Genomic DNA, 22,130 nt, shown 5'->3' with positions numbered 1-22,130 from the left:
TTTCAAGGCACTGAGATAAACAAATCTTTATATTCGTTGCATCAAATCCAGATATATATATATATATATAACACAAACAGTAGACCTATCGCTCTAGTACTGGGAGAATTGCATGTACTAGAACACCAGTACTCTAATATGTGGAAGCCGCTCCACGCGGAATCCGCCAGGCACCAGATTCTTCACGGTGAAGCCACCCACAGACCAACAGTGAATATATATAATAGGTCTTACAGACGAAAAGCTCGTAAAGCACAACCCCAACTCGCATGGAGAGACCCTATCAGGAGCTGCTACTGGGATTTGTCCCCTCTCCTGCATCACTTGCAAGAGTAACTGATTGTGACCCACCCAAGACAATCGATACTGGACCTAAAATGGACCTGGACTTCACTAGACTGCGAAAAAGAACCACACTATTCGAATCTGGGTCCCATACTTGGAAAAACATTAGGTTTGGGCTAAAATTATCGAACTTGAGCTAAAATTTGGCAACATGGGGTGTGCATTGTCTCAATGTACAGTAAATTGTGCAGTCGGGATTGCTTGCAATCTACAACAGCTGAACACCAGATGATTGTTCCAAAAATTCCTTAGGGCATATACACATAATCCCACGAGTTTCATCGTCCCATTATCTGCAGTCAAATGCTTCTGATTTTCTATAATTTTAAATGTTATCTCGTTTCTATATCTGGTTGGTATAAAATAGGACAAACTACCACTCCCCAAAGCGCCTGACCAAGCACCTAACCTGCCCATTGCTCAAAAAGGGATTCTCTTGCACAACGACTAACACAGAAAAAGGCACCTCTAGTGCTCCAATCAAAACCAAAACTGTTAAATCTACAATCTAACAAATAATCCAAATTTCAAAAATTCAAAAAAAAAAAAAAAGTAATAATCTAGAGAAAATACAAAAAGCCATAGTTGTTATAAACATCCATATGCTCAAACTATTAAATCCCAAAAGGAGTCTATATTTTCTATAGGCTATATGCTGCTATGCACAGATCACATATCCACCAACCTCAAAATCGTCAGAAACCAAGGGCTTTCTTTTTTCTTTTCTTTTATTTTCTTTTAGAAGCGGAAAGTAAAGGTTTTCATCTCAGGATGGCATGTTTACTTCATCATTTCCATAGATCCGCTGGAGTTCCCGTGTGGCAGCTTGGTATGATGCTGAGAATAGGAAAAGAAGACAGAAAAAATCATATGAGAGAAAATAAGAGATATTTAGCTTCACCTGGTTCAGTAGAGACAATGGAGACAGAGAATGTATATCATTCCTGTTTATGTTGAACCAGTCACTTAAGTTCTAAATTGTGAATTACCTTTCCATATCCTGAAATTCTTTTGATTAATTGGAGAACCCGTCACATTTTGAATTGCATCAAATAGAATCTCCTGAGGAGTGCTCTTCAGCTCTTGAACAACAGCATAGATGGTCTTTCCATTCTCAAAGTAAATGTGATTATTTGGGTGTTTGGTCTTGCAACCAGCATGACGCTCAAACTCATAAGCATTAAGAGACTGTATAATGCAATCCAACATAAAAGCTTGGTCATTAAACTCAGATTGAACACTCTTTAGTTACCTTTTCTGAAAGAAGCTGAAAAGTAACATAAGGTCCTTACCTTGGAGAGATTGCAGTTGTCGCAGGAACACAAATACCCAGTTCCCTTTATAACTCCTTTAAGATTTTTCTGCCAAAGATGAAGTTTAGCAGATGTAAAATAATAAAACAAAAGAGATCCAGAAAGCAAGATCAGCATGACAAATATGTAAAAGCATCCTAAAAGAATAAATATACCTCGCGTGACCAGGAAACATACTTAACAGGGACCCCATCGAACATACCAGTTGACAACAAACTCTTGACATTTGAAGGGAAGTTGTTAGGAGGAGCCTTTTTAGTTGTTTTTGGCTCCTTTTTTCTGGGGTTGACTTCAAGTTTAGAGTTGGCTTTCGGAACATCATTTACAATTGGGTCGGCATTGGACTCAACCAAATCCTTCTGGCCAGATATTTCTGAAGCCTGAGCTGAGTTCTCAGTACCCATAAACAAATCATAGCTACTAATGATGCCACCAGAGGGATTTGTCTCTGGTTCATCATGTAGACCTCCAAAAGATATGGTATTGCTCTCACCCTTACTATAGTTTAGAGCCATAGAGAGAGCACTGGATTCTCCTTTGTCATAGGAAGTACCCATCGATACAACGGTGGAATCTGCCTTTTCATAGGTAGGACCCATCGATATGATGTGATCATTCCCCTTATTGAAGGAAGAAGTAATTGACATGAAATTCTCATTGGATTTACTGTAGGTTGGGCCCATTGTAAAATCCTCATGCCCCCTGTTATAGGAGGCACCCAATGATATGACACTTGTATCTCCCTTTTCATACGACTGACCCATGGTTATAAAATTTCCATCATCCTTGTCAAAGGGCTGACCCATGGATAATATGCTATCATCTGTCTTTCTAAAGTTGTGACCCATTGTTATGAAATTGCCATCTCCTTTATTGAAAGGGTGCCCAATTGATATGAACTTGTTATCTACCTTACTGAAGTTGTGGCCCACTGAGATGGTATTCTCATTTCCATTCCTGTATGCAGGGCCCAACGATATGGTGCCTTCATCATTCTTATTATATGAGGCATTAATAGAAAATCCAGTGTTATCAACCCTGCTGTAGGAGTGCCCCATAGATTCAGACATTTCATTGTCAGAGTTAACTTCATTGACTCTGACTTTTCTTATCCCACCAAAGCTCAGACACGATGATGGATCTTCAATGTTATGGGACCTAGACAAATCCACTGAAGGATCGTTTCCATACTGATTCTCAAAACTTCTCATTCCTATATCCATATTTCCACTTCCAACAGAAGGAATATTCCTATCAACAAGATTGACAGTCCGTAAAGGCTCAGATCCAAAGAGGCGTTCAGTGAACTGCCCTGGAACAGAATGGAAGCCAGAAGTGTTATCCCATGGAAAAACATTCATTTGTGGAACTCCTGAAACTGGCCTTCCATTCACAGCTTCTACAGCTTGCCTCTTAGTATTGAATAGATCTGGTCCACTGGCATCCATAAACCACTGATGACTCCGCTTCGGTTCAATTCTGGATGAATTATCACAACCGATCTCTCCATCGGTAAGACACCCAGCATCTCTCGGCATCCAAAAGCTTTTCTGCTGGAACGACTGCCAATAACAAGAGCTTATAAAGGTAAACTGCGAATGCACAATCTTCCTACTAAAAAAATGAGAATGCACAATCTTAAAGAAAAAAAAATAGAAGCGTGTCATAACACAAATTTCATGTTCACTAATCTAATAACAACAATAAAGACAAAATTGAAATACGGAATACAAGAATGGATAATCAAAACAGCCATATATAGAATGCTGCATTTTAGAACAAAAAAACTCATTAGTTATTTCTATTGGAAATTGGATAAAGTGACGAAGCTTTGGTGACTTAGGCAGTACATCTACCTCAAATGCTCAAAAATCTTCAGGATGGTCCACAGCCACAGGTTACATAGTTACTTCTAAATATATATATATATATCCACTCTTGCCTCATCCAGAGCTTATCCATACTGAGACCCTCAAATTCCCTCCTGAGATGCTCTTCTAACACAGCCATTATAGAGTTCTGTTTTCAGGTCTGAATAAGTTCTAGAAAAGGCACCCTTCAAAGGGACTTTTTAACAAGAAGATATTGGCAAGAATTGGTGTGAAAAATGCATGCCAGCTTCTTGCTAAGTTAAGTTATATCTCATAGAAACAATCTTCAAACAATTACAACTGATGCATAACTGACTTGAAGGAAAACCATCTCACACCATACTTACAAAACTTGCCTCCTAATGCTTTAGCATATTCAAAACCTCAACCCATTAAAAAAAAAAAAAAAAAAAAAAAAAAAAAAAAAAAAAAAACATATTCAAAACCTCAAGGAAACTCTGGTACAAGGGTACCCCCAAAATCCAACTGATATGCATAGTTTGTTGAGATCTTTGTCAAGACATTAAGGCTTGGTTTGGGTAATGAGAATACCTGAGAAGTGTTGAGAATGTTTGTGAATAGTAGTGAAAAAGTAATCAAAAAGTAATAATAAAATATTGAATAGTAGTAAAAAGTAGGTGAAAAGTAATGAATAGTAGAAAAGTAGGTGAAAAGTAATAATAAAGTAAAACACATTGAGATGAGACATCGGTCTTTTGTTTATGCCAAACAGAACGTGGATTGGCATAAACAGGAAAATAATAGGCTAGATCTTTTGACTCTTCTCAGGAAACTATTTGGGAATTTGTTCTATAACAGATAGGTGCAGCCAGAGGCACTTAGCTATAAATGAGAATTAAACATTAATAGATGCATACAAACTCAGATTCCATTTCACATGTCTAAGCTGTGTTTATAGCTAAGGCATTTCCTTGCTCAACCAAGCACAAGATTTTAGTTTATTTGGCTACAGATGAGAACAATGCAGCTCTAGAACAAAGATTTGACTTTTACCTATATATGATAGATGTTTACTTGGGCTATGCCTTTTATGTTTTTCAATAAAATCTTCGATTACTTATTGAGAGAGAAAAACTTACTATATGTATGAGATTAGGAAACTTGTTTTGGGATGGTCTTTATGTATGGAAGGAATGGTGGAGTTATGGAAGAAAAGGATGGTCTTTTTGATTAGTTGTTTTAGGGTTTGAGATTATGGAAGAAAAGGTGGAGTTAGCTTTCTTAAGAAAATAAGCAATAATCAAACACTCATGACCAACTGATCTGGACCCATAAACTGTGATATTAAGCTCTTCTCAAGAAACTCCAGCAGGTCTATCCTTGTAATTTGATGAAAAGTTTTCAGATACAATATCAGATACAACAGATTGATGGTGGCAATTAACAACCAGGTGTCCACCTTACAATTTGATGTGGAGTGGAAAAAGGCTAGACCTCATGCAATATCACTTGTCAAGTAATCCAAACCCAGTGAGATATGGACAGACTCCTAAGGAACTCGATGAAAGGCTGGATCACTTTATGAGCAGGGTCCAGACTCACTCAAATATCTTATTTAAAAACTGAATGTTTCGAGTTAGAGAAATTTTAGTCAGCCTAACTTACAGGGAGTAATCTCTTCAATTGATTCTTAGAAATAACTGCATTACTCCTTTCCTCTTTACAACTTTAAATAGTAGGTACGAAACCTTATAACTCACTAAATTTCCCTGTACAATTGTACAATTTTTTGGTGATCAAGTAATCTAAGCAAGCACAAAACAATGTTTATAGGAAGTATATAAAAAGGGGATCAAATTGTCAAGCCCTGGTTTCCTAAAATTCCAGTTGATCATATACCATAAACAGGACACTTTCTCACTCTAGAGAAACCATTTAACATAAATTTACGGAAATTGAGATGAAATGTAGAACAGTTATTTACAAATCAGCCTCATTATTATAGATATTTTATATTCAAAGACACAATAAATCTCAAGATTTCTTCTTGTGGACAGCATCCTTAGGAAAGATCCTCACTATTGATAACCTAAGGAAATGTGGTATCATTGTAGCTGATTAGTGCTGTATGTGTAGAAACAACAAAGAATTTGTAGAACACTTTATACTTTATTGTGCGGTTGTCAGATCCTTGTGGAAAGACTTATTTGATATAGTTGGCTTGGCTTGGGTTATGCCTAGAAGGTAGCAAAAATCCTTGAAAGCTAGAAAAGGTTATATAGCAGCCCACAAATTGCAGCAGCGTGGAAGGTTACTCCTATTTGTCTAGTATTGTGTATTTGGAGGAAAATAAACGATAGAAATTTTGAGTACCACGAGCAGATAATGGATGAGTTTAAAGTTTTCTTCCTCAATAATATGTTCCATAGGGCAGCCGCAATAAATTCAAATGGGCTGAGTTAATGATTTTCTTGTATTTTTTTCTATTTCTAGTCAGTTGTTTCTCTTTTACATGTCATGTATACTTGGGCTATGCCTTTCGGATTTTTCAATAAATCTTTCTATTACTTATCAAAAAACAGAATTCAAGATTGGCCCAAGATACTATCTATATAAAATGGGGATTCAACCAATGTATACTAAAGTATCATAAGCACATAAACGTAAATAACTTCAACACAAAGAAACACGCATTTTAGATATGGAACACATATAAAATGTTCAACCAAATGGAATATAACAAAATAGTAACAATAAATATAAAACGCAGAACATGCATAATGACAGAGCCAAAGAAAACCTCTTTAGCGCGAAAATTAGATACAAAGTACCCAAAGGACCACAGATTCGAACACAGCATTTTCATGCAAAAACTTCAATCGGAGTTCGAGCCTACCATTTTATGATCCCAGCCAAAGCAGGACTCACTCTCACACAACCCGAACTATCTTCTAGTATCCAATCAGAGTCAGCCCACTCTCACAAAACTCGAACTATCTTCTAGTATCCAAACCACTATACCTTTTAGTGCGCCGATTTGACCATGGAAGACACAAAGCACGCAAATCCCACCTCAAAGCCTCTATAGTTGCTACTTCTTCTGCACACAACCACAAAACCTAACACTTCAAAAAAAAAATTCCAAACCCACCCAAGAAATCGAGCTTCGATCACATACGGCATGGAGCCAATGATCCACGTAGATTTTAAAAAATGAATCGTATTGGAGTGAGATAAAGCTCAAAGCGACCAAAGTGAATTTTCAGAAACCTATACATAGACATGTACATGTATGTGTGCACTAGATATGGAAATGGAGGCTGAACCCTTAAACTGCGATCAATGAGAGGGTTCCGGAGAGAAAGTACCTCCCCTGTTAATTGAACGGAGCGATCGCCGGATATGTTTACCGACGGCGACGCGCCGGGGATAGAAACACGGGCTAGGAGAAAAGAAGAACTTGGGGAGCGCTCTCTGAGCATGTGATTCAACTGTGACGAGTGATATTGTAAGGAGCTCTGTACTATTCCATATATGGTTCGGTTCATCTGGGCCGTCAATTTACGATTTTGTGGGGACCACAGTGTGATTTTAAATCTTCATCGTGAGTTTTATTCGTTGGGGTCTATGGGGAATTAACAGAAGAATCATGGCCATTGACCGCTAAAGTAAGAGGCGTACGTATATGGGAATCTAATTTGAAATGACGCTTTACCATACGAGGTAGATGTGCCAGGTGTTGGTTCCTTATAGGTTCGCATATTTCGCTGGATCCAGTGGTGTGCGATTCATGGAGGAAGCCCGTGAGCTCGTAAAAAAGTTATAATTAAGCATTAGACTCGTCATATAACTGTCATCTTTAAAATTTAAAAGATTTGTATTTAAAATCACTATATTAGATTCGGCATATACTAAAATCTTTAACTTTAAGCTACATTATATTAAAGTTCATCTCTAAATTTGAAAACTAACTTGTTCAAACTCTATAACCATTATTTCATTTATTTAAATTATTATTTCTTAATTTTGAGCCACAATATATTTAAGTCGAAAAATAATAATTTAAGTATCAAATTAAATTATTAAACATATAGTTAATGTAATTGTGAAATATGAAAAAAATAAATTAAAAAATATTATTATTAAAAAAATAATATTATATTATTATTTTGACTAATCTAATGTAGGTTTTTGGCTAGGGAGGTTTTGAATATATTTTTCTTCAAATTTTAGAGATAAATTTGATGAAACTAATGCCAATAGGGTGGAATTGGTTGAATTCAATCTGATTTTGAATAAATTTTACAACTAAATCAGTATAAATAGGTTTTGGAAATTTATGAATTGATATAGACCAATTTATCACCAAAATCAAAACTTTCGATTTTTCTTATAAGTCCGATCTGGTTCAATTTTTTCAGTTTACCGTTTATACGTGTGTTACTACTACATAAATTTAATTTTGCAACATTAAACTTAGTTATTATAATTTAATATTTATTATTAAAAATTATTAATCCATTAGTGTCTCATTATACTAGTATAATATATATAGTGTCTAACTTATTATAGTGAGATTAACAAATTTGATTAATAAGATTAAAATAGTGTAACTAGTGCCTAATTATACTAGTATAATATAAGTAGTATCTAATTTATATCAAATGATATATTAATTAACAATTTAACATATAGTATTTACAATATAATATAAAATATATATAATATATATATACTAGTCCGTTTCTCGAAAACAAATACCAAACCGAATTAAGATTGTTTTTTTTTTTTTTTGATAAAATGGATATTACCCTTCATTAAGAGAGGACTTACAAAGTTGACTTGAAAAATAAGTCAATTACAATCGTTAGTAACTTCCCAATACACTTTCGTGACTGACATGGTTTAGTCCAGACGGTAAATCTCTAAAGACCTAGATCTTAGAGAAACTATCACATCTGTCCACGACAAAAGTTACAAAGCCTCATACCCCAACTAAGCAGGGTAGGGTATACCAAAACCCGTCAACGCGGAGGGGGGACTACAACTCCATTCGGACCAAAGTCTAAAGGCACTACTTTTTTTAGATTTTTATTTACCTAGAAACTACATTACACAAAAGAAACTACAAATAAAACACTGCACAAAAAGGAAAAAGTAGTGCACATAGGCTGTTGTGGCCCGTGCAGTACACGCGCTACTTTGGGAAGAGAACCGACAATCGACCTTGGAGATTCCGAACTCACAGACTCCAGAAACGCCGCGCATGGCGTTGGCAGAAGTCTCTCCGGTGGTGCGTGAATGTCACGCACCAAACGACGTCGGAACTTCGACCCGTGCGTGCGGGCTACTCGCCGCTCTGTTTGATGCTTCGGTGATCTTGAAGATCGGCGGCTGGACAACACTATGGTGGAGCGCGTGTTCTACTCGAAATTCTAAAGAACGGGATCCAACCTACCAATTATGTTCGACCGGTTTTTTTTTTTTGTTTACACCCAAAAAAAAAAAAAAAAGTAAAAGCAAAAAACTATATGAGTTTTATTTAATATGGTTGACCAAATATAATACGAGCAAAAAAACCAATGATTTGTCTACACTTACGTCCCATTCCTAATTTGGGACAAGACGTTAGTAATAACAAATTATCTAATTGTCTACGACCTAAATTGTACGGATATTAACGTTTTTTATATTAAGTTTGTGCGCCCAAGCTTTCAGCAATTATAGTTAATGAGCGGTTTAAATTTGAAAAGCTAAAACTAAGCTGTTGGCAGATAGATATGAGAATTACTTGACTTAAAAAAAATGGCCTGGTGATTTGTGAAAGGAAAACATTACTTTACCTCCTATTTGACAGTTCAAAGGGATCGCTTTACTTTTTTTTTTTTTTAACTTAGTAATTAAGAAAGTAATTTTAAATATATTAGTGTATTTTTTTTTTTATTTTTTAAAAATATTTAAATGTATTAAAAAATGTGAAAATAAACAAAAAATACCTATACGATACACCCAGTGATAAAAGTGGGGCGACATAGTAACTCCACCCTTTGTGATATGGTAAGTGAGGTAGGTAATAAGGTTACAAGTGAGCATGCATGTCAATTTTCAGGCAAATATGCTTTAAATTTTTTGAATTACCGTAACATGTCATTGCTTTTAAAATCAATTGTTAAGATTTTACCATGTTAATATAATAAAAAAAAAAAGGTTAATTACACTTTATCCTTTTGAATTTTCACTCAATTCACAATGTGCCTCTAAAACTAATAATTGAATCAAAATAGACTCTTGAACTTTTAAAACTTTCCAATCCCCCATTTCGTCTACTAGCAGTGTCAAATCTAACGAAAATTCACTGCACGTGCTGCTCATGTGCATAAGAGTTTTTTGTACATATATTATTTTACATTTTATATAGTTAATGATAATAAATTAGATGAAAATTATATTTTTACAGTGAATTTCTATTAGATTTGACGCTGCTGGTAGACAGAATGGGGGATTAGGAAGTTTTGAAAGTTTGAGAATCTACTTTAATGTAATTATTAGTTTCAAAAGTACATTATAAATTAAATAAAAATTCGAGAGGATAAAATATAATTAACTCTGAAAAAAAAACCCTTATCATCGCTCGTTTAGGTTTGTAGCTCGATTTTCTATCCCTTTATCAATGAAATATTATTGGGAGAAGCTACTATTTATAGCAGCCATTTTTGTACACATTATGTGGCAAAATCTACACTACACATTTCTTAAATTTAAAATTAGAGATGGATGAGAGAGAGCAAAGATGAGAGAGAGAGAGAGAGCGGAGATAAGAGAGAGAGAGAGTAGAGATGAGAGATCGAGATGAGTGAGAGAGCGGAGAGGAGAGAGAGGACGACGAGGGAGAGACGACGAGAGAGAGGCCGAGATGAGAGAGACAGTCGAGGAGAAAGAGAGAGAGTCGGTGAGAGAGAGAACTGAGATGAGAGAGAGACGATGATGGATGAGAGAGAGACGTTGATGAGAGAGAGAGACGCTAATGAGAGAGAGACGCTAATGAGAGAGAGAAAAGCCATCTGCGTTTGAAGGAAAAAAAAAAACAAGTGGATGAGAGGCATTCACGTAGTGTGTGCATTGTGTGCACCACTACAATAGATGCTCTCTAGCACTACTCCTTTACCAATCCCCCAGATTTAATGTGGGCTAATAGAGCGGGCCAAAGTCCAAAATGGAAAAATCACAAACCGAACAGCGAACGACTCATTTCGATTATCGAAGTATGGGCCGAGATTTAGTAGCAATCATGTGTTGCTGTCTGGGCTAAGGCCCTTCTACCTAAGAGGTCTATAGTCTATACAGGGAGTAAAGGGCTAATGACGGAGGTCATTTTGTATACACATTAACAGAAATTCTTGTGGAAGTAAAATCCAAGATTATTATCAAAAAAAAAAAAAAAGTAGCCCAAATAAAAATACTTCATGTCAATAAGTTATTTTTTTTTTCATAAGCATTATTTCATGAGAAATGCTATTTATTATTCTTACACCACACATTAATATGTAATTTATTATTTTTATCTTTATATTTAAACATACTCGATGTATAAATATGTATGTTTAAATAGAAGGAAAAAAAATAAATCACATATTGGTGTGTGGTGTAGAGGATGATAAGTAAAATTCTTTTTATTTCCTAGATTCAATATTATTCTGAAAGCACCTTGATTACATTATTTTTAACAGTGTTTAGACAATATTGTTAAAACGAATCAAACGATCCCTATGTGCTGTGGCGGTTTAATGATCCGTTGACATGGACAGAATGATCATGTACTTGCCAGCAACACTAAATTAAGATGTGAATCTTGACTAACAAGTAAAAGCATTCTCATCCAGCAAGCGAACCGAAAGATACACACATACTCCATATAGCATTCCAATCAAGTATCTATTGACCAAAACGATAGGGAGGCGGGAACATATCTCTGCGTGGCAGGACCGTCAGTATAATACATCACGTACGTATCTTGCAAGTTTTCAACTACTTCCAAGAAAAAGTACTATCAACGAATTTATTTTTTATTTTTTGAACTTTGGTATAGTATATACATATATATTGGAAATTAATATATTTTTGTAATTGATATAAAAAACAAATAAATTCAGTGGATTGAAAGAATATGGATTCAACTTTCAAGACTATTAATTCATTAAGACTGTGTTTGGTTAGTGAAGTATTGTTTGTAATCTCAAAGTTCAAATTACTTCACTACTATTAACTAGTGTTTACAAACAGTTCACTACTTATATTCACTACTTTTTCAATATTATTCGTTATTTTTTTATTACTATTTACACATTATTTGAAATCATTTCAACTTTCAGATACACCCTATGTACGTGTTTGGTAAGTGAATTAGTCTTTTTACAAACTATTCACTATTTTTTTTATTATTATTCACTATTTTTTCGTTATTATTCACAAATCATCTGAGATGATCACCTCAATATCCAAAAATAATGTTAAGATTTCTTATATATATATATATATATATATATATATATATATAGACCATGCAAGAGCTAGAAGTTCTTCGATCGACAGTCACCCATGGATTTAGCGAAGTATATACATATATGGCGGACAATGAAAGTCCACGTAAGAAGCTGGATGAGATACGCACAGTTTTGCCCACCGATGATCAGGATCAGACGCGGAACTTTGAACTTTTTACACGGTACGCCAACTTTTCCAAATCCTTTCACAATTCAACATCAGCTAGCTAGCATTAATATTTAATACTATAGGCAGTGAAAACGTGAAGAAGACATGCATGTATTAGTTTCACCACCACAAGCCACAAAGATCAGCTGGAGGAGGCGAGTACTAGTATTCAATCCACAAATAATTAATACGAAGTGCCACTTCGGAAGTGATGATCATCAACTAGATAGAAAGGTCATGGGATAAGATTAAGCCATAATATATTCAAGGCGCGCAGGCAGACACGCACGCAGTGTGAGAAACATGCATGATCGAACAAGGTATAAAATTCCATGATCTCTTTTAATTTGTGCGCAGCAGGCAGCCATACGTACTGTTTACTGTTACTGTTACCAGTAATGAGATCAGCGAAGACGTGATTCACACTCCACTAATTTCCAAATACATTATGATCAGCAGCTAGCTATTTCATTGTATATAATATTAATTATTAATGCTTAATTTGGACTATCCAGCTAGCTAGCAAGGCTAGCTGTTTAATTAACGCGTAACATCTTCGTTCACATGATCCTGAATTATTAGAAAAAAAAATCCAAAATTAAATATAGAAATTCTAAATTAAGCTAGTCACCGAAAAAACCCAAAAGTAAAAGCAATATTTAAAATAAAAAATAAAAAAACTTATTCGTATAATATTCCTACGTATAATTACATTTGGCCCATGATAGATATATCCAAATCGCAGCATGTGTATATGTTATCTTTTCTCTCTTATTTCATGTGCTTCAGAATAGTCTACATGAAAATTATGAAGCGGAGAAGTTCTAGATTTTTTTTTTTTTTTCCTCACAGAAAATTTAATGTAATCGAGAGTCACGCTTTTGAATAGTAGAAGTTCGAGGAGTACTGACGACGAGGGTGCGATCTGTTTCATACTAGGAAGTAAGTGAAATCTGATTCTTCTTCGAGTTCTAGAAGTTGAAGAAGATTCTGGGAAGGACTAGTCATGAGTCAGCACTGAAGCTAGCTTGCTGCCAGTACTGGAGACTTGTTCTTGGTTTATTGCCTCAGCCACGAGGTCATGCTTACGCGGTCGATCCGATGGCGGCACTTTCACACTGAACCCTTCCGGCCCCAATATTTTACTTAATTCCCAAATTAAATCCCCCCTTACAATCATACTCCTCGTGTTGCCTTATTGTACAAGTAATTAACAAGCTGGTTACTGGTGTCATTCCAAAATGTCAACTTTACAAAAGAAAAGTCACAGTCCGCAACTAACAAAATACGAATTCCAACCAGCCGCTATATATATATATATCGTAACCCCGCAGACTGCCCAAGTTTCATTCAGATTTTCATCACACCAAAGCCAAACTTCTTTCACACCAAAGCCATATTATTCATTCAAAAGGACGTATCCTTTACCCTTTTTCACACCCTGAATATTTCCTGATTTCTGTTTGTTTAATTAGTTTTTGGCACACATGAAGAGAAGCATAACAGAAAGAGAGATCGATAACATGACCATGGCAAACTGCTTGATGCTACTCGCTCGCGGGGGGGAAATGAACGCTTTCTCCGACGACTCTCCAAGCCGTGTCTTTGAGTGCAAGACATGTAACCGGAAATTCCAGTCGTTCCAAGCGCTAGGCGGTCACCGAGCGAGCCACAAGAAGCCGAGGTTGATGATGGGAGGCGCAGACGGAGGAAATCTCGATCAGTCGCAGTCACATGGCTCATCCCCAACCAAACCCAAAACCCACGAGTGCTCTATTTGCGGCCTAGAGTTTGCCATAGGGCAGGCTTTGGGGGGTCACATGAGGAGGCACAGGACAGCCTTGACTCATCACGAAAACCAAGCTCCTTTCAATCTCACACAAAGCCTGCTGCAGGTTCCTGATCTGGGTGCTAGTTCTTCTTCTTCTTCTTCACAAGTAGTACCCGTCGTAAAGAAAACGACTAGTCGGAGAGTCTTGTTTCTGGATCTCAACCTGACACCCGTTGAGAATAATCTGGAGTCTGTAAGGCTTGGAAAGGCAGCACCCTTGATTGATTGTTTTTTGTAATATGATTAAGCTTGTCATGTGTTTACCCATGCGGTAGGCCGCTAGCTACTGTAGTTCTCTCGTTTGATCTTTCACAGGATCATGATCAGTACGATATATTTCTTATACATATATATTTGTTCATTAATTATAGTATAAAACCATCGGGTATTTGTACGTACGTAGGTTAATTTAGTGGAGCTTACATACATATAAACATGCATCTTGTATATATGCAATATCTGAGAGCTTAGAATTAAGATTTCCAAGCGTACTAAACTATCCAAGAACACATGGCGCGAGACGCAACGTACGTACAAGAGGACGTATGTATATATATATCAGATCGAGATCATGTAGTAATTACTGCTGGGCTTTCATGATTATCAGAAATAATCCGTAGAAGAAAATTAGTGTATTTGTTATATATATAGCATGATCAATTGGATGAACAGACAAGGTATAAATGGCTGGCAGATGCAGGACTACCATTGGTATCAGCTATGGCATTATAGATATATATGATGAAAGGCAAAACCTAACTATTCATGATTAATATGACCGGCGTGGCGATTCTGTAACTTGTATCTAGCCAGCACACTGAATCTGGCTTGGTTTTTAGATGAAGGAAAGCTAGGTGTTATGAACTTAAGGAACAAAGAATAGACCACCCTCCGCGCGTGCGTGGGTACCTCGTGGTATTTAAAAAAAACACTCATTTGAATTTAAAAACACTTCAATTCATCTCAACCGATCTCATCTTATTATTATAATTTTTTTAAATTCTCACAAAAAATATAATAAATAACTCAGCATGCATTTTCAAATTCTAAAATAACTTTATCAAATTTTTACACAAAATATAATAAATTAAATATATTTAAGAAAAACTTGAAAAAAAAAACTTAATTATCCACATGTATATATATATATATATATATATATATATATATATATATATTGCACGCTATTGCTAGTTTTTTTTTTTTTTTTAAGTGGTATATATGTTTATAAATTATAAACCGATGGATGAGGTACGTATATATCGTGATCAAAATAAAATTTTATTTAGAATATAAGGAAATTTTGTCTTTTGGAGATTATCACCCAATTAGAATAATTAAGAGCGACAAAATCAGGAACCTCGGGTAGTGATCGAGATGTAAAGTAAAAAATATAGCATATTGTACTAATTGAACATGCAGTAGTGTCCGTGCTTCCATATAATTAATAAATAAAAAACCAGGCAATTTTTCCCAAAGTCATAATTCTAGAAGACAACTATATATATAGAGGCGGGGTAATTCCTAAATTAATGTGGCGTGTGCAGCTTAGTAATGTCTTCTTTTTTTTCTATTCAATTACGAATGAAATTCAAAGAAGAAATTAAGAGGATAAGGCTCATTGGATATAATACTTATAAATCAATCCAATGACTTTTAAATAATTTAAATACTTAATAAATTATAACCGCCCTTTTTAATTAGTACTCTCTTCGAATTAGTCAGCATATAATACTAACAGATGGAAGTAATTTTTATCATGTTAGTTTTTTCTATTTTTTTATATAAGAGGGTGGGAGTTTTCGGACTCTCGTTTTTTATTAAAAAAAACGGATTATATACCATTAGACCATCAGGTTCTTGGCATTTTATCACGTTAGTTAGGCTTGCATTGCTAACCGAGGAAGGTTAATTTTAATCACTCGTTAAAAGTTGTCATCTTCCCATGAAATTGTCTCAAAATTTGCTTAAATTACTGGCTAGGATCAAAGTTGCCCCCCACCAAGTGAGAATTTAGACTTCTTTTTTGTTTTAATTTATATTATATAATTGGGTGTCACTGGCGAGCAATCGATCGAGGAACTCATGATCAGAATAAATCAAATCAAACTCTAGATGATCTCTCGGCATGCGTACGAATACGAACGGATTAAAACATGCGGCCTAGCTAGCTAGCTAGATACATAATATTATTTCTTTATCTTGGCTGTTGCCAGTACTTCATGCATGCCACATACGTTACTGAGTAGCATAAACCTAATTAATTAATTTCTAATTGGCTTATAAGAAATATGTATATAATTAATTAATTAATTATTTTTGACTTTGCTTACTTTGATATGATGAACAAAACAATATTAATGTCTTTAATTATAATCATGATCATCCCCGGCCAGTTCAGTCATGGACGCATTTATTTATTTATTATCGTCCCCATAGCATAAGTAAATAGTGCATGGATTATTATAACTTAGTACTGGCCGTGGTGGACTATTAACTCAGCTCTCATCAAATTATGTAACGCCATATTAATTAGAGTTAAATTCCAAATTGATCTTTGCATTTCATTTTTCTTGAAGTTAGATTATTTAATCTATTTTTTAACTGAACATTTTATTAATTTATGTGATTTTAAAAAAGATCACTCAAATGGCCCATTATATGACCTGTAAATTATTAATTAAGTGATACGTGTCGAATTGTTTTTACTTATTAGTGATGATATAATTGTAGGTTTTTTTTTTTTTTTTTTTTTGTAACAATTTACTAACTGATCAATTTTTGACAGAAAATCAATTTGATCGTTTTTAATTAATTACGTAGATTATTAAAGAGTTCAGGAAATAATTTGAGTACTTTAAGACAAGCTATATTATATATAGGGCAGACCAATTTTATAAAGACAAACTATAAAGAAAAATTTAATATTTAATCCTGTAATTAGTTAAGTAATAGCTTGTGTCTTAAATCATGCCAAACCATTTCTTTTTCTAAGAATTAAAAAATTTTGTCTATAAATAATCCACGTACGTACAGCTATGTTTACTGTTTAAATGAGCCCAGCCCCGTCCTTTCAGCTGCCTCATGTCATGAATAGCTAGCGTGTAGAATAATCCCTCTCTCTCTCTCTCTCTCTCTCTCATTTTCCTCCTAATTTCACGATTCACGCAATGGATGGAGGCAGGCTTAGCCGATCGAGCCATTAAACCCCTCGTCTCTCCTCTTTATTTTGTCTGTTATATCTCGATCGTCGTGCATGCATCAGCTTCTTGCTAGATCTTTGGGTCTCGACTCTCAACACAACTATTTGTCTTAATTTTAATTAATCGGCCTCTTCTTAATTAAATTGGAAGGGAATTAATTCCTTAATTTCTTGTAAAATATGAGTACAAATAACTTAACATAAAACCAAATAATAAACAACTGTAATTACAAAAAAAGTCTTTAGTCTTTCTTTGTTAATTATTGATTAATGATGCGCAGTCGGCAGTACTCTCAAATCAGCCCACCAATTTATATAATTAAGGATGATCTTGTCCTATAGACCTTAATATTACCGAACTAAGCGGCCAACTATAGTAAAATGCATGATTACCATATATTAAATTAAGGGGCCAACTACTGATCATTATATTCTCGATCGGTCCTAGCTAGCAGGCCAAATGGTTGGAAAACGCATATATATTATGATACATGCACTACGTACGTACATTAAAGATATTCGCACGCTACGACATGGTCCTTAATAATTAGTGCCAAGATCAAGATCATGAGAAACCAGCTTGTTCAAACAGTTGGCATAATATATATATATATATATATATATATATATATATATATATATATATATACACAAAGGTAGATAGCTATATTTTAGCTAAAGAGTTGGTGCAAGTTGCAACTGATCATCTTCCTATTGTACCAGTTTCCTACTTCCCCTAACAGAAATTAACGGCCTACTTACTTATACATGATATATATATATACATGATATATATATGCATATATACCAATGTGTAGTGCTGTATATATACGAAATTAACGGAGTATTCTTTGTTTTATATATGGTCATCAAGCTAAACGTACACAGATATAACTGCAATTCTCAGTATAATAATATCGATTCAGAAATGCTTTTAGATCATGATTAATATTGGATGTGAGCCCAAATTAGCACTACTCTGTAGGTATACCTCCGCCCATGTGTGTATACGACCGGCCGGCCTTGATGACTTAAAGTCATACCCAACAAATATGTGTGTGTGTAAGACGTGTATTTTTTTTTTTTTTTTTTTTCCGGTCTTGATCTGTAGATCATCTCGAGGATGATTAAAGTAGTGATGTTTAGGTACCAGGAAAGAATTATCACTTATCAGGTAAGCGGTGACGTTAAGGGAAAAGAAATTCCATTGGTTTGATTAAGACTTCAAATACTTATGCATACCTATCTCATTGTTTGGGCGTAAAGCCGCAGTAGTCGGCTACCTATCCCTGCTGATATCCGTAGCTGTACCGACCCCTCTCTCGCATTAATCCCAGACGTAATTTCTTTGCAATATTTTTTCCCATATATGATGTGTATCACAGCATTTTGCGTAACTTCACTCTAAAGTCCGCATGTGTAAGATATAGACTTTGAGAGAGAGAGAGTTTAATGCGAAGATCTAGAGAACATGAAAAGTCAGAATTATTTCCACCATCAGCGTTATCAGATATATATGGTCCCACTCGCAGCTAGAGTCGACTAACGCTGCAGTGGGAGTGTTGACATGAGTTGCACGAACCGGTTGAGCTTATCTGCATGACCATCTGGGCTGGATGGAGTACGGTTGGAAAAATACTTACAAAAAATATATATAGACTTAGAAAAATTGTATTAATAAGTCTCACATACCACACACTATTTTTTTATTATTTTTTTAATTTTTTTCTCTTACTAAATATATGATATATAGATGATAAGTAGAAAATTTTAAGTATTTTAACAAAAAAAAAAAATTATAATATATGATACGTGGAACTTACAAATAACAAATTAAAGCTCATAGACTTATAGTATATATAAGTCCGAAAATTAACGAGGTACATACATACGTAGAAATGAGATCCGGGTACATCAGATGCATGGTTGGCTTTATGTGAACTCAGAAATTAATTGTTGTCCGGAGCCACAAATTCCGACGGACAACAGACAATCTTACATGTATAAAAACGGTATTCCAATCGTCAGAAATAGTCACTACCAACTGAAATGAATAAAATATTGAATTGGTTGAGAAAAAGACCGGACCGGGTTTGAGGTGGGACTCAAGTTATATATAAGGTCAAAGAGGAACTCATTCCCAAGTTAAGTAATTGGGACCAACTTAAGTACAACAAAAAAATTGGGACCAACTTAAGTAATACTTTACTACGTGGAAAATAAAGTTATATAGCATTCATGCACCTCTCTCTCTCTCTCTCTCTCCTTGGAGCTGGGACCTAGCTAGCTAATAGTCAGTTTAGCGAGTATTTGCTTTTGCGACACATGATTTCACGGGTTTAAACTTTAAACGTCAGAATTGGAAATGACACGTTTTCACATGTTCACGACCTACACGATCAATAGAACTGCCATCTTCTCGAACGAGTTTGAATACATTTACGGTTAATAATATATACACAATATATTATACAATAATATTATAAAATGAAAATATTTTTATAAAATAATATTACTTTTTTAAATTATTTTATAAAAATATATTTTATTTAAAATATAGTTGTATAAAATATTATAAAAAATTATTATGTATAAATAATTTTCCTTTGCATTATTTGGGGTTGATATGGTTATGTGGGAACTTCAAAACATCCGGGTCATTGACCCCGAACGGACGGCATTGACACTGAAGCAGACCCGGGATACCGTACGTACCCAGAAATCACAAGCGATGCAGGCTTCCTTCCAACTTTTCTTATTTTCCTTGATGACGACAAGATGATCTCACCAAGGACCAACAACCACGCCATAAGTCTTTACATGACATTGCAGCATAGATTTTCAGATCATTCTGGCCTGGTGTGAAACAAGCAGTATACACTAAACGTTTTTTTATAATATTTTATACAACTATATTTTAAAATATATTTTTATAAAATATCTTATAAAAATTATCATCATTTTTCAGAAATATCTTTATTTTATAATATTATTATATCTGGCCCCTGTACTAGTAGCCTGTACTCATCAATCCAGAAGCCTGTATTTCGACGACACACCCACCCAGCTTATTCCTTTCTCGCCGTATCTTAACCCGTACGTGTGGACGGGAAAACTTTATTGATCAAGCTTCTCGGCCCGAAGCTCATGTCAATGGATTTACTTACCTAATTATTATAATTTTTTAAATTCTTATATAAAATTTAATAATTAATTAATTTTTTAAAATTTTAAAATAAAAATTATATTTTAACAATATTTTATTTATTTTTAAACTTCATCTCATCTAATGTGTATAACCAAACGAAACCTAATTTATTCTATTTTCAAATATCTTTAAACATTAACAAAAATACACAAACTCACTAATACTAAATTTTTAAACATTTTTTTAAAAAAAAATGCACTAACGGTCAAACCCAAGGTGTAAAATGAGCGACATGGGAAACATAACACAACTAACAACAAATTGCCATGTTCACTTAGTTTGGATAGTTAGGCCCTAGTGGAGAGGGTCAAAGATCTTCACTTTCAACTTCCAATTAGAGCAACTGTTAGTTACTCCGCTACACTCTTCTACTATAGATACATGATCAGACATCCTCTGAGAACTTCCCTAGCCGATTTTAAGAATACAACAATAAAAAAAATGAAGAGACAACCTGCAACATGCGCCAAACGTTTGAGCCTTACACATGAAGCTCCTTAACATTTATCCTTACACCAATATTTCATCTACCTTATGTCAATGCTATGGTAGCTGCATCTACATGATTTGCTACTCTGCCAAGCACGTGTATATCAGAACTGCTTCTTCAAGCAACGATATCCCCACCCAGCAATGGCAACAGCAAGGAGTTGAACAACAAAAACAATGGGGTACTGAAGTTTTAAGATACTGGTTTTTTGCACAATTATATACCTTCTCCTTCGTACTCCCACACGACCACTCACCAGGGGAAGCCACTGCTGGTGGTGGGGGCTCCAACCCATACATTCGGTGTAACAATCATCTAATGTGGTGGTCAATTTTCAACTGTATGAATAAAACTTATTGATCGATTACCTATCAAAAATAAATTTTCAACTGAATATCTAAAAATTTGTCACAGCTTCACAGGGCCTAGAAGCAGAGTTATATAAAACCATTATATGTTAAGACACCAATTAGTTTATTCCTCAAGAAATTGTGAAGGAAGTAGCAACAATCATTTTATGCTAAGCCATGATTCCTCCATGTCACCATGCTAGAGGCCACAGCCGTACCAGCATAAAAGTCCTCTTGTTTACTTTCTTTCCATCTCTTTTCCACATCTCTAAGCTATCGGTGTGAAGAAAAACTCAAGGGTTACATAGATTGTCAATGCATAAACTGCTCAAAACTATACACATAAGTCATAACCTGTAAGCAAGAGTTCATCACTTATAAACATATTCTACTAGTTTCACAACTTTTCACTGGTAGATCACAACTTACACTATATATTGGGGGCTATGAGCATATATGTAAACCCAACGAGGTCATACTGAACTTAAAAGTTCTCCACCTAAGCCTAATGGCAACCAACTTCCTACAAAACAAGCTTTCTCTTGGTGAGTCCCAACTAGGCCTTTCAATACGGGGAGTTCACACAAATTCCTCAAAGGGAATTAACCGACCAACAGCAATATCCAAGAAATAACTCACTCTTCTTTACACTTATCATTTAGCATCACACGCATGCGCAATATCCAAATTAAGTAAAGAACCATTGAAAATGCTCCTAGTTATCTTTCGCACTACTTAAATTCAGTGCATCTCTTGGTGTTCCCAGAAAAATTGAAAATTAAATCCAAACAGGCAACACTGGTAGCATGTAAGCAAGCCCATAAGAACAAGAACTCGATAATTATCCAAA

General features: G+C 34.9%; 2 protein-coding genes across 6 annotated transcripts; one reads left to right on the top strand and one right to left on the bottom strand.

Annotated features, from left to right (window-relative positions):
- Positions 1-932: 932 nt before the first annotated feature.
- LOC121265887 lies at positions 933-7,017 on the bottom strand. 5 transcript variants are annotated; one of them, XM_041169562.1, is made up of 6 exons: positions 6,859-7,017; positions 6,512-6,590; positions 1,814-3,220; positions 1,638-1,706; positions 1,335-1,533; positions 933-1,182 (listed from the first exon to the last, which is right to left on the bottom strand). In XM_041169562.1, exons 3-6 carry the CDS (start codon positions 3,194-3,196, stop codon positions 1,112-1,114), a joined length of 1,722 nt encoding a protein of 573 aa, XP_041025496.1. In that variant the 5' UTR covers positions 3,197-3,220; positions 6,512-6,590; positions 6,859-7,017; the 3' UTR covers positions 933-1,111. The 5 variants fall into 5 exon arrangements, with proteins under 5 accessions (XP_041025496.1, XP_041025492.1, XP_041025504.1 ...); XM_041169558.1 differs by having other exon boundaries at positions 6,387-6,590; positions 6,779-6,972; XM_041169570.1 differs by having other exon boundaries at positions 6,779-6,972.
- A 6,501-nt stretch (positions 7,018-13,518) lies between these two features.
- LOC121248681 (zinc finger protein ZAT12-like) lies at positions 13,519-14,377 on the top strand. Its single transcript, XM_041147222.1, has one exon. The coding sequence runs from the start codon at positions 13,687-13,689 to the stop codon at positions 14,266-14,268; it is 582 nt and encodes a 193-aa protein (XP_041003156.1). The 5' UTR covers positions 13,519-13,686; the 3' UTR covers positions 14,269-14,377.
- The last annotated feature ends 7,753 nt before the right edge of the window (positions 14,378-22,130 follow it).

Source organism: Juglans microcarpa x Juglans regia, chromosome 1D (genome assembly GCF_004785595.1).
Source record: "Juglans microcarpa x Juglans regia isolate MS1-56 chromosome 1D, Jm3101_v1.0, whole genome shotgun sequence".
In the NCBI taxonomy this organism is placed as follows: domain Eukaryota; kingdom Viridiplantae; phylum Streptophyta; class Magnoliopsida; order Fagales; family Juglandaceae; genus Juglans; species Juglans microcarpa x Juglans regia.
This window is presented reverse-complemented; position numbering and strand designations above follow the sequence as displayed.